This window comes from Camelus ferus, chromosome 19 (assembly GCF_009834535.1).
Source record: "Camelus ferus isolate YT-003-E chromosome 19, BCGSAC_Cfer_1.0, whole genome shotgun sequence".
NCBI lineage: Eukaryota > Metazoa > Chordata > Mammalia > Artiodactyla > Camelidae > Camelus > Camelus ferus.
This window is the reverse complement of record NC_045714.1, coordinates 12,396,184-12,409,052: the sequence shown is the minus strand read 5'-3', so window position 1 is coordinate 12,409,052 and position 12,869 is coordinate 12,396,184. Positions and strand designations below refer to the sequence as shown.

Below are 12,869 nucleotides of genomic sequence, written 5' to 3'. Positions count from 1 at the left end.
GAGCTCCTCGCTAAGAACCACCCTCCTATGCCTCAGTTCTGCTCTCTTGGACCTGCTCAGAGCCCCAGTCACAGAAGCAAAAAGTAAGAACCAGCCCACAGTGGGAGCCCAATCAGGACTGGTCGGAGGCATGGATGGATGAATGGAAGGAAGGAAGGAAGGAAGGAAGGAAGGAAGGAAGGAAGGAAGGAAGGAAGGAAGGAGGGCGGATGGGTGGATGCATGAAGACCCACCTGTGACATTTTTTGTGGTTTTGGAGCCTGTCTTGGGTGGTGGGGTGGGCAGCAGTGGGGGGCTGGGGAGCTGGCCCATGGACCTCTCCAAGGGTCTGGGAGGACTGTCCTGGGAGTCGGACCCAGCTAAGGCTTGAGAGGGCTCGTCCGTGGTAGGTGGACGGCTGCTGCCAGCATCTGCTTCTTCACCTCCGGATGCTGATGACATCTTGGCTGGTTCAAAGGAAAAACAGACAGTTTACAAACCACAGTTCCTCTGATTGGGGGGGGGATGTAAAGACAGCAAGGGGGCTGCATGGGATTGTTAACACGGAGCAGAGTACGAAGGGGTCACCTCTCACGGAGACTTGACTTCAATTATCGACAGAAACATCAGAAGCAGAGAGAGGAGGAGGAGGGAAGGAGGGCGGGAGGCAGTAACTTCAAGAGTGTGGATGAACTCCACCCCTTTTCCACTCAGTAGGTGGTGCTGAAGCTCCTGCCTCACCCGGGGGTGCTGGTCACAAGTGCAGGTTGTGGAACCCGACTCTGGCTGACCCCTGCACCTCCTCTGTGACCTTGGTTAAGTTATTACACTCTGGTGTCTCCATTTACCCGTGAATGATGTTGAGTGAATAGCAAGCGTCCCTCACAGGGTTGCTGTGAGTTTTAATCAAGAAGCAATGACGAGACGTGTGCCTGGTGAACTGCAGACCCTCAAACTCGGCAGCTACTGACTTTACATGCCTGGTTTTCAACAGCCTTGCTCCCAGGAGAGCCTGTGAGATGAGTGGCAGGGGAGGAGCAGGGAGGATCAGTTTTGGGGAAAGGTCGGCCTGCCCAGAGCCCCAGCCCCTCTCTTTCCAGCTGTTGGCTCAGGCTCCTCCAGAACAGCCCCTCCATCTACTGCCCCAGCCTGCCCACCCCGGTGCTTTCTCCCAACCCATCAACCCTCTTCTTTCTCCCTTCTTTCTTTATTCAGCTCCAGTTCCACTGTTCATCACTGCAACCACCGTCTCACCAATACCCTTTGCCTCATGTCCTTTTCATTCAGCTCTCTGGGAAAATCCCACCTTTGGATAAAGCCTCTATCTGCAGGTTCCTGTCCCTGCTGAGTGATGTAGAAGAAAGACAGCGACACTGAAGCCCCAGTCCTGAGTCCCCATCTCAGGACCACCACCCTCAGGGCCCTCGGCACTGCCTCCATCCTGCAGTCACTCTGCTTCAAACCTCTTCTGTCTCTTTCCTACCTCCAGCTTCTCACTCCCTCCTCCCGTGCAGCCTCACCTCCAGCTTCACAGGAGAAACTGACCACCAGACCTGGGTTCAGAGCAGGAGAGGGGCGCTTGAGGGCTCGAACACAAACCTACTGTCCCTGACATACCCTTCCTTCCTCCCTGATACAAGAAGAGAGGCAGCTTCCCGTCCCCACCTCAGGATCTCAGGCTCCCTGCCCTCTCAGAGAACACCCCAGGTGCTCAGCCCTTGTCCCACATCACCTCATTTTATCTTTGCCATCACCTAAGGGAACAGCCTAACAGAGCTGGTCCGAGTCCTCGTGTAGGAGTCAGCACCAGGGCCCACCAGGGAGGTGGCGCTGACCGTGGTGCTGAGAGCACGGTGCTGACTGAGGCAGGCCCGACCCCTCCCCTTACAGAGCTTCCCGTGAAAGTCTACAGGGGAGCCTGTACGTCCCTTGTATCCCGCTGGTTGTCACCATTCCTGTTCTTCTATTGTCTGTGTTGGACGTTCAAGACCCCTCAGGCCAGGACTTCTCCCTTGTGAAGCTCATGGAAGTGTAGTCTTTGCCTTCGAAGGGCTGGCCCTCTCAAGATCTGAGAAACCCTTCCCATCCGCTGCAGAAGGCAGACTCAGGTCTGTACCATGAGATCAGCCCGAGCTGAGACCAGCCGTTACTCTCCTGTCCTGCACGGAAACTCACGTGCAAACACTGGTTTCATACGATTACTGCTACTACAACTGTCCTCAAAAGTGTTATCTGTCCATAGGAATTTTATAAAGACTCCTAGGCTTCAAGACTACCGTGAGGTTCTCTGAACTGTAACCTGTCCCTAAGAGTCTTAGAAGATTGTTTTAGTTCATAAATTTTGCAAAAATAACATTAAAATAAACATTTTGTGCTTCTAGGTGAAAACAGTTGTGTGATTTCCTCAAGCCATAACTGAGTGTGGAAATGTCCTTTTTCTTCATGTGGGCACCGGTCCTATGATTTTGTCGGGCCTCCTGGCTCATGTAAATCAGCGCAGGGCAGTGGACTCTGTTCGTTCAGAGGCCACACTCCCGAGCCCAGGCCCTCGGCAGCCAAGCTTGCAGCCGGAAGCACAGGCGTGGGGCGGGCGTGCGTGGCAGTACTCGGTACAGGCTTGCTTCCTGTTCTCTGGGCACCCAGCACGCTCCCAGTGTCATGGTTTCAGGGAAGACAGTGGCGCAGGCATGGCTCACCTGGCCTCAAGCACACCTGTCCCCCAGGTCCCTCCTTCACCTCCGTTGTGACTGGCTCATTCCCAGATGAGTGACTTCGGTTTCTACCTCTCTGAGCCTCAGTTTCCTTGCCTGTACAAATATCTGTATAAAATACCGATCCTGCCCACTTCAAGGGACGGAAACTTACATGAGGACACAGAGGAAAAGTCTGGAGCTATTCAGCACTTGTCCGGCTTTGGACAGTTACGGCCACACTGTCATGGATAAAAGCATTATTGTGGAACATGGATGAGTTTCTTCTCATTCTAGGTCAGAGGTTCTCGACCCTGGCAGCACTGACATTTGGGGCTAGAAAATTCTTTGCCTGTAAGATGTTCATCAGCAGCTCTGGGCTCTATTCACCAGGTGCTAGTTGTGACAACACAGCCTAACGTCCCTGGGGGCAGACTCCCACAGTGGAGAGCCCTGCCTGAGGCGGACACTACTCAGATCTCTGAGGGGACAGCTGGTGGTGTCTGCTTGGTGAGGCAGCCCCGTGGTGAGACCCACGGCTGCGAATGCTCCTGGAACAAGCCTGTGTCCCACCTCCAGGGACACACGGACAGGCCAGTTTCTCCCTACGAGCCATGTTCTCCTCCCCGAGACCTGGGAGTTGGAACAAGGTGGGCTCCAGGGGTCCCTTGGGAGCATCACTGAGATAAGGTGAACAGGGTGACAGAGCAGCCCAGGGTCAGGTCCCGACATGCGCATCAGCCAGAGCAGGCCCACTGGGTTCTGTCCCAGCACAGTCCTTCCATCTCCGCATCTCTGTACCTTCTCCTGTGGCATCTGGACACCACGACTCCGGTTCCCTCCTGCCTCACTGGCTGCACCTGCTCAGGCTCCCTCGGGCTCCACCCGGGCTGTCCCTGGACCCAGCCCTTGGTCCTCTTCCCCATTAACTCACTCTCGTCCAGTCCTCTGGCTTCAGAATCAACTCCATCTCTGTTTACCCTTGACCCAGTCTCAGAGCACCGGACTCACATTATCAGCCACTGTGACACCTCCGTCTGGAGGTCAAACAGTCAAAGTGGAACACATGCAAACCCATCTCTTGATTTCCCAGGGGATTCCCTCCCCAGTTCCTCTTCTCTCTCACTTACCCATTCATCCATCTCACAGGAGTCCTTGAACAGTTAGCCGGCCCAGGCACCCACCCCTCCAGAAGCTGTGGACACGGCATTGACCAAGACGGGGCCCCATCTTCACTAGACTTACTGTACGGCCCCCCATCCCCCACTATCCAGTCATACTAGACAAACACTCGTCCCTCTCCTGTCCGCTCCACCTTGTACTCGCCCCTTATATCTAATTCGTGAATAAATCCTGGGCAGTCAACCTCCAAAATAGCCTCAGAAATACTGTCCCCGAATTGTCCTCCAGTGTCAGCTGCCATGGCCTCGGCCTGGATCTCAGCAATGGCCTCCAAGCTTGTCCTCTTCGACCCAAAATGCCCCAAATCCTTCCTCTAACGGAGATGTGGCAAACTTTACCTGTAAGGGGCTTTGGCTTTGAGTGTTATAAGGTCCTTGCTGGTGCAGAAAATTCTGGAAAGGCTAGCCAACACAAACGGCACTGTCCCCTGGCCGTGCACCACAGTGAACATGTGACCACCCCTCACCCTCCGAGCCGCCCAGACCTTTCTGAGATGACAGAAACGTCTCCTCCTGTCCATCACAGCAGCCGCTTGCCATACGTGGCCAATGAGCACCTGACAAGTGGCTGGTGCAACTGGGGAGCTGGATTTTTTATTTTATTTGGTTTAAATTAATTTAAATAGCCAAGCAGCTAGAGGACAGGACAGGGCTGGATTTCTGGGAGCGACTCGTTGTCACAGCCCACACTCCTTCAACCAGAGAGACTGCAGGGTAAGCTTCTAATAGCCCCCTTGGAGGGCCCCCCACTCAACTAGCCCAAGGCAGAGTGTGGGCCCCCCACCCTCTGCTCTGAGGGCCCTGGGATTCAACACACCAGGAACTCACACCAAAAACCTTCCTCCAATGTCTCTCCTTAAAACTGATCATTCACTGACCCGTCTCGCCCCCGACCTGTCTGAGGGTCCACGGTCTGGAAACTGATGTTTCAACATCTCCTCTCCAGTCTCCATCTTCCTCTGCATCTCGCGTGAGTGTGAAGCTACCACTGTATTTTGGAATCTTGCACAAACTGAAATGTTAACATCTGTTAAAGTTCAAAGTGACACATTGAACTTTTTAAAATGTAGAAGCCGACGAGGGCTTTGCGAAAGTTCCCTGCACTTGGGATCCTGCCCTGACCAGCAGAGGTCGCTTCTCACCAGCTGAGATCTCCGCCAAGGCCCTGTGGGGCGTGCTGCTGGGGGTGGGCACGCTTTGCACCCAGTTATCACCCGCCAGAGACATTCTGAGACTCAGAGAGACCTGCTGAGAGGAGGACCTGCTGGGCGGGGGGACAGCTGCCGTGGGCAGTTTCACTCTATCCCAGGGACAGCGGCATGTCCTTGGTCTCAGCTTGGACATCTGGCCCTCGGCAAGGAGACTGGCCAACTCTGGAAAGGAAGCTCCACAGCTCAGGACCCAGCAGTTAACAACAGCCGAGTCCCCGGTGTAGGTGGGACCCGCACAGCCCCCGGACACTGGGGAAGTGTGGCCACCAGCTGGGAGGCGGCTGCTGGGGCTGACCAGTAGCCTGCAATTTGCCAACCCTCTTCTAGACTGCAGAAACATCCCACGTTCCAAAACATTCCAGAGCAGAGCAAAGCTTGGCTCTAGTTTAGGCTGTAGAGTGTTAGAGTTAAGAGCAAGTCTAAGGACCAAATCCCTGCTTTACCACTTATGTGCTCTGTGGCCTTGGGCAAGTGACCTAACCTCTCTGGGCCACTGCTCGCTCATCTTAAAGCCAAACAAACAAAAAAACGGGGCTAAGATAATACAGCACACACAGAACGTGCTCACTGAATGCCACTTTTCCTTTCGATGAGAACACCCACGGAAATGCCAGAGCTCGGCCCCGCCCAGCAGCCACACCGAACGTGCCCCGCTTAACGTTATGACGACTCCTCCTGGGCTTTTACAGGCAGTGCTTGTGGCCGACGCAGCACCTCCCACACAAAACCAGGAATCACCCCGAACGCACAGCCCAAAGTCAACCCAAGTCACTAAACCCAGCCGAGGACCCAAGAAAACAATGGTCGGAGTCTCTGACAGCGCTTCCTTCTCGAGATACTTGCGATCGTTGGACACGACCCCTTCTGCCCCTGCCCCGCAGTCTGAGGCACATGGGAGCAGCAGCCCCGATCCAGGTGTTAGCACCTGGCCAAGGAGGGGTGTCATTCCCAGCGCGGCACAGGGGCGGGGTCCCAAGACCGGGCTCTTCACCTTCGTGGCAGGGGTCACAAACTCGCCCTCCCAAGGGGCCAGGCCACGCTGAGAGGTGAGACCATGGAAGGCGTTGACCTCTTCTCAGCTCCAGTGACCATGGCCGTGTGGGAACACCGGCCCCGTGGGCCTGCACTTTGATGGCTGAACAGAAGGCAGCTGCATCTGTGGCTTTTGTGAACGCTCCTGATGTTTCAGCCTAGGCAGCGTGTCAAGCACGGAGCTCAAGGTCGGCATTAGATGACAACCAGCTCCCTCGCTGCAGGGACTCTGCTCGAGGCCAGGCCTCTCACAGGGACCTGGGGCTGTGGTCAGAGCTCCTGGCGCAGGATTCCAGGCCTGTGGGGTCGCAACAGACCCGGGGGGGGGGGGTCCCAGCTCAACAGCCAGACACAGAGGCGCCCACGTCCCCAAATGCACGTGCTGTGAGAGGCAGAGCCTCCGGGGACACCTGCAGGCAGCCAGGACTGTGATTTAGTGTATCCCCATGGAGGGCTGCTTTTCCATAGTGACAGTGACCAAAGTGATGATAAGGATGACAGTCCCCGGCAGCAGCAGCAGACACTTTCTGAGCACTCAGTGTGTGTTACGACTGCGCTAAGTGTTTGAATTTCAGCAACCCTGAGAGGTGGGTGCGACACGATTCCCATGTATAGTTGATGACACAGATTCAGAGAGGTTGAGTGACTTGTCCACGGTCACACAGCTTGGTGGGGAGTTCGGTCATGTCTCAAACCCAGGTCAGCCTGATGTCCAAGACGTTGCTCTCAGTTCCCTAACTCTATATCCTTGGACAGGTTACTTAGCCAGTGTGCTTCCATTTCATCATGAGTAAAAGGGGGCAACAGCATCGACCTCTGGGGGTGCCTCCGAGGTTAAATGAGCGAGTATATGTGAAGCACCTGAACAGTGGCCGAATGGTAGTTTCTGTCACTGTCAGCGTTATGACAAAGGTCACTAACTGCTGACACACTAATGGCACTGCTTTGGAGACTGGCCATGGCCCTGTGCTGTCTATATGTCTGTCTGTCTGCCTGCCTCATTTTACTTCAAGTCAAGTCCTGCTTCTTAGTTCAATTTACTTACTAAGAAACTATTGCTGCCCTGAAGGAGAAACTTGGACCCCTTACTCTAATGAATGAAAATAAATACACTATCAAAATGTTTGCAAGCTATTTGCATGCACCACTCACAAAACCTCATAGCTTACAGCCCAGCCTTGCCCCGCCCATCGGCCCAGCGCTCCTCCAACAGTACAAGCCCCCAGGTCACCCCAACCTCCTCTGGGGGCTCCCGCTGCCCTCAGGGAAGGGCTGCCGGGCCTGGCCCAGCCCTTCCATATCCCCATCCTACCCCAGCTCTGACCTCATCTATAAACCTACCACCCTGCCAAAATCTCGCAGTCTTTCCTGCTCCCAGGCCACCCACAGCCAACCAAAACCCAGCGTCTGGCTGTTGGTAAACAAAGTTTGCTGACACCTGGCCAGTCCCTCTCCCATGTGCATCCTCTGCGCGACCTGGTGGAGGTGAGATCTTCTAACCCCAAAGCCGACGATATTTACACCTGGCCCAGCCCTTTCATATCCCCATCCTACCCCAGCTCTGACCTCATCTATAAACCTACCACCCTGCCAAAATCTCGCAGTCTTTCCTGCTCCCAGGCCACCCACAGCCAACCAAAACCCAGCGTCTGGCTGTTGGTAAACAGTTTGCTGACACCCGGCCAGTCCCTCTCCCATGTGCATCCTCTGCGCGACCTGGCGGAGGTGAGATCTTCTAACCCCAAAGCCAACGATATTTACACCTGGCCCCTTACAGTTTCACAAGGGCCCCTCTCCCTGCCCAGGAGGCTGTCTCCCTCACTCTCCACCCAGACAGCTCCTGCTCATCCCTCTGCCCCAGCTGGGCTGCTCCAGCCTCCGGGCACCTGCTGCCATGGACTCAGCTCAAGGTGTCACCAGGTTTGCTCACCTCCCTCCCTCCCTCCCTCCCGGAGGAGGGACCTGGACACATCACCATCACAACCCCGGACCCCACAGCATGTACCACCCAGGAGAAAGTCCTCAAAACAGATCTGTGACCTCAACAAACCAACTCCGGTCTTAAGAACCCATCCCCAAGCCAAGTGTGTGGTCAGAGAACACCTGAGGTGAGGGGCTGCTGACGGGAGCAGGCGGACTAGGAGGGGTGCCAGCGAGAGGTAGGGCCCAGCGGCCCGGCAGAGGGGGGACCTGGCCAAGTGCTCTCAGCCAGCCACCAGGGTCCCACCAGCCACTGCCCTGACTGCAGTCAGACACTGGGGGACATGGGGACACAGGTGGGCCGAGAGGGCCACTGCAGCAGAGGTCAGGACTGTCCCACGGGCCACAAATCTTCAGATCCCAAACTCTTGTCCTGTCTCCAAACTGGGGTGAAACTGGAGAGGCACAGCCAGCTCTGGGCAGAGCAGGGCAGACCTCTCAGCAGGTGTCTGGGGAGGCCGGAGGGCAGGCCGGCCACTGAGGCCCTGGCAGGCCCGGGAACACGCCCAGATCCCCAGCCCCACGCTGTGGGGACCCAGTGCACGTCCCAGCCCCCACGCCTGGCCTGGCCTATTTATAGCTGCAGGTTTGCGAGGAAGCGGGCTTCCACCTTGACGGCAAGGTCTCCTGGAAGCTTTCTATGAAAACACAGCTAACAGGTCAGAGCGAGCAGCGGGTGGATATTTTAAAGCACACGGGCTTCGTCATGGGTTCATGCTTTTCTTCCTCTCCATCCCTCCCTTCCATTCCTCCCTCTCTCCTCCGCCCTCCCACAGCTGGCAACCATCCTGGTCCAGTCAATTAAAATCACGAGAACCACCACCACCACGGCCCCCACCATCCCCACCACGAATTACTCAACGTGGCAGACACTGCCCTGAGCTCCTCGCACCCTGCAAATAACCCCGATACAGGCCATTCTTTCCCCACGTAACAGAGGGGGAGAGAGGCTCAGATATGTGCTGGGCACGCCTGGCAGAGAAGTGGCGAGCAGGGCTGTCCCACACGAGGGGCAGGCTGGCAGCACCGTCACCAGTGCCACCAGCTCCAGGGCACTATGTGACACTAAAGCACCATCCCAGGGAGGGAGGCCACTCTCTGGAGGAGCAGGAAACTGCTGTGGATTTAGGCCACTGGGAAGGCCCTCTGCCTCCATCCTGCCCTATTGCCTTGGGGCAGCTAAGATGCTCTGTCTGGAAACTGGCCCCTTTGGAGAGAATTTTCCTGTTCAGAAGCTCCAAGGGGACGAGTAAAGACATTGTGGGAGGAAGGTAGACGGGAAACCACCTGCGAGCATCTGGAAGTACCTTCATTTACTGCTCTGCCAGATTTGGGAAGCTACTGGAGAAACATGCTATCGGAAACATTTAAACGGAACCATGCGGTGGAGCCGCGTGACAGGGCTCAGAGCCCAGGACATGGCTGTGCCTCTGAGGACAGTCTTCTACCGGAGCGGCAGCCCAGCCCCGGCCAGGAACCCCAGCTGCCGCCCAGGCCAGTGGCCATCATGGGAGCAGCTCAGCGCCAGGGTCCAGTCAATACCTGCATCGTCCGGATGGGTGTCCGAGGACAGCGGCTCATCTGGGGACGCTTGGTCTGTCCCAGTGGCCGACGGGCTTCCCGGCTGGGCTTCCTCTGAAGTCAGCGGCTCCTGCTTGGGTGTGGAAGGTTCGCTCTGTGCAGCTCGGGGGCCTCCATCAGGGCCGCATGCTTTGTTCTCAGCGTCTGCAAGGAAATTCAGCGGTCAGCTGTGGCCATCTTCCTACCTGCTTTCATTCTCGCGAAGTGACTTCCTGGGAAGGATGCCACCCTGGGCCCCAGGGTGGCACCCTGCACCGCTCCCACACACCCGGGGAAGCACCTCCACTGTCCTCCTCAGACAGCACCGAGCATCACCACACCCACTGGCCTCTGGCCACACCCCTCCTGGCCTGTGTGCTCTTACTTTGACACCTGTGGGAGACTGGACAATGCACACCCCCACATCCCTGCCTTGGTGGGGCCCCTGACCCCGACCCTCTGCCTCGTGGCTCACTTTGGCCAGTGGGAAGTGAGCAGGTTTGATGCTGCAGAGACTTAAAAAGTGCTTGCATATTCCTGCTTCTTCCTTCAGTACCGGGTCCTCACCCTGAGGACACGCCCAGCCAGCCTGGTAGGGGGTGAGCTGTGGGGGGCGGGGAGCAGAGCAGAGCGGCCCCCATCCCGCCAGCCAAGGTCACCCAGACAGGCGACGGTGAAGGCTCGCTGCTGAGGTGGTCATTATGTGACACCATCATGGCTACAAATAACCTTTCACCTCTGCACCCACCATCCCACCATCAGTCCCACAATACACAAATGCTTCTCAGTCACCGTCCCTGGAAAGGCAGAGATTAACAAGACAATCCTTATCCCCAGGGGCTCAAACCCTGGGGTGGGCACACAGCTGACCACACGTGATATTGCCAGCCCAGGAACAGGGGCACAGCCAGACGGAGGCAGGACTCGGAGTCCTAGGTCTAGACAGTTGGCCGTCCCAGAGTAAAGGACAGCAGACAGAGAAGGGCTGAAAGAGGGAGCTGGTGCCTCCCCGTGCCCGGGCTCGGTGGCTTCAGCCTTTAAGGGTCTGGCCCTTGATGGACTGGTCACCCCCCTGGGGTCCTAGAGTACTGATAAGGGACTCAGGAGCATAACTGGTCCAGATCACAAGAGCACAGCGTGGCAGGCTCTGGCTGGAGACTCAGCCAGCTGACACAATGGCCCTCCTGAGACACAGCTCACAGCCCAAGGCCTGCAGCACCCACACGCCCCGCCCACATCCCTTGTCCCCACAGCTGGTTCATCAAGGCCACCCCAGAGCAGCGTGTCACCGTGACCCGTACAGTTTCTTGTGCCCAGGCAGGAAACATCTCCAAGACTCAATTTTACCATCTCTAAAATGGGGCTAAAACTCCTTGCTTCTCGGAGTCAGTGCGAGGATTCAATGAGTTAATGTCTATTATGTGTGTGGCACAAAGCAAACACCATGTGTGCCTGCAAGCACCCTCACTGCTGTTGAAGAGGAGGAGGAAGAGGATGACAAGGGTGATGGTGTGGCCACGTGGCCTGGGCTCCTGTGCCCACGTGGGAACTCCAGGCTCCCTTTGCAGGGCCCTCCCCACGCCCAGGACTCGGGCCAGACCCATGACGGGCGACCCTGGGAAGGGTGTGCGCTCATGATCACCGTTCATCACCTTCCCTCCCCTGCACATCCCCTCGAGAGGAGGGCAGAAAGGTTGGTGGGCGAGAAGTCTGTAGATCTGGGGCCAGGACGATGCCATCTGTGTAGCCATGTCACCTGACTGGGGGGTCTAGGCCAGGGCCCGGCCAACTTTCTCTAGAAAGGAGCTGATAGCCAGTATCTTAGACTTTCTGGGCCACTTGCCACAAAGTCCAGGCTCCATATTCTTTGATTTTTTATTTTGGCCAAAATCCTTTAAGTTTAAAAAACCATTCTTAGCTCGAGGGGCTTTACTAAACAGGTCCAGCAGATCTGTGATTTTCCAACCAACCCCAAACCAAGAAAAGACCAAGACACAAACCAAGAGAACCCACCAGTGGACACAACTGGATGTCACGCAGCTCAGAACTACAGCTTCTCAGACACTCCCTCACAACTGGCTTCCTCAGACTTGACACACAGCTGTGATGGTCTCCACCGCTGGCTTGCCTGGCTCTTAGTAACAGAGGGGGCACGCCAGCACTGACCGAGGGTTTGCCCCGCTGGAGACACAGCCTGGCGCTCCGCGGCCCCATCTCACTGGAACTTCGCAGCGCCCCACCCTATCAGGTGGGACTGCCACCTGCCTTCACAGATGGGGACACCGAATCTTAGGAGGGGTGAGTCATTTGCTGCTGGTGACCATCACTTTTGTTAATGACAGTAGCACCTCCATCATCATCACCATCATCCATAAAATGGTCAGAATGCTGAGCCTGAAAGGCCCAGAGGTCTCCAGCCTACCCCCCGGGGCTCTGCAAAGGCTGCACCCCGCCACACAGTCCTGGGGTTCCTCCACCTGCCTTCCCAGCTTAGTGGACTTGCAGGACTTTTCTGGGCTCTGCTCAGAGCTTCCGCTCATAATCACGTTCAATGAAAAGTTAGAGTTCCCAAAATAGCCGCGGTGGCAGGGCCGTTGCTAAGCAACGGTGGGGGGGGCGGGGGGGCATGGGCAGCTGGTCCCCTGGTCCTCTCTCTGTACCCTGGGCCCTTCCTCCTGGCCCTTCTGAGGGCAGCAGAAGGGAGCAGAAGCTGGATGCCCCCGCTATAGACAGAGTAGCTACTGTGAGAGGGGACACGCCACACACACACGTGCGTGCACACGCGTACATGCAGACACACACACACACACATACAAGCTGCCCCCAGCGTTCCTGCCCCACAGAAACCAGACAGACTTGATCTGTCACTGCCAAATGCCCTGAGGAGAGGCACCTCGCGTCTCTCAGGTCACCAAACACAGCACAAGGGTAACAACTGCCTCTCTCTTCTATCCAGTGATGGAGAATGAAATTCCATAAGGAACTTAAGACAAGGCCAAGGGGACACATCCAGGAGGATGGAGGAGTCATTCAGGAGCACACGTGGTGTCTGGACAGAGAAGCAGGCAGGCCTCTGTCCTCACTCATCGCATTTGGACTGAGGCCCCAGTGGAGGGGCTGGGACGCCAGCCGGCCCTTGCCTGTCACAGACATATCACCGGCCAAAGCAGTGAAGACGCAGTGAGGGGGAAGGTCAGCGCCCCCACACAGAGTCAGTCCCATCTCACGCATCTCCC

The 12,869-nt window shown here is 56.5% G+C and overlaps 1 protein-coding gene across 6 annotated transcripts in view; it reads right to left on the bottom strand.

Moving 5' to 3' along the window:
- Nucleotides 1-12,869, bottom strand: part of PHACTR3 (phosphatase and actin regulator 3) — a 179,358-nt gene that overhangs the window by 49,656 nt on the left and 116,833 nt on the right. For all 6 annotated transcript variants that reach the window (XM_032461466.1, XM_032461467.1, XM_032461469.1 and 3 more), the window contains exons 4-5: nt 9,616-9,798; nt 234-446 (exon numbers count right to left, since the gene is read on the bottom strand). In XM_032461466.1, the coding sequence (XP_032317357.1) occupies nt 234-446; nt 9,616-9,798 (396 nt within the window). The remainder of the gene's footprint in view (nt 1-233; nt 447-9,615; nt 9,799-12,869) is intronic.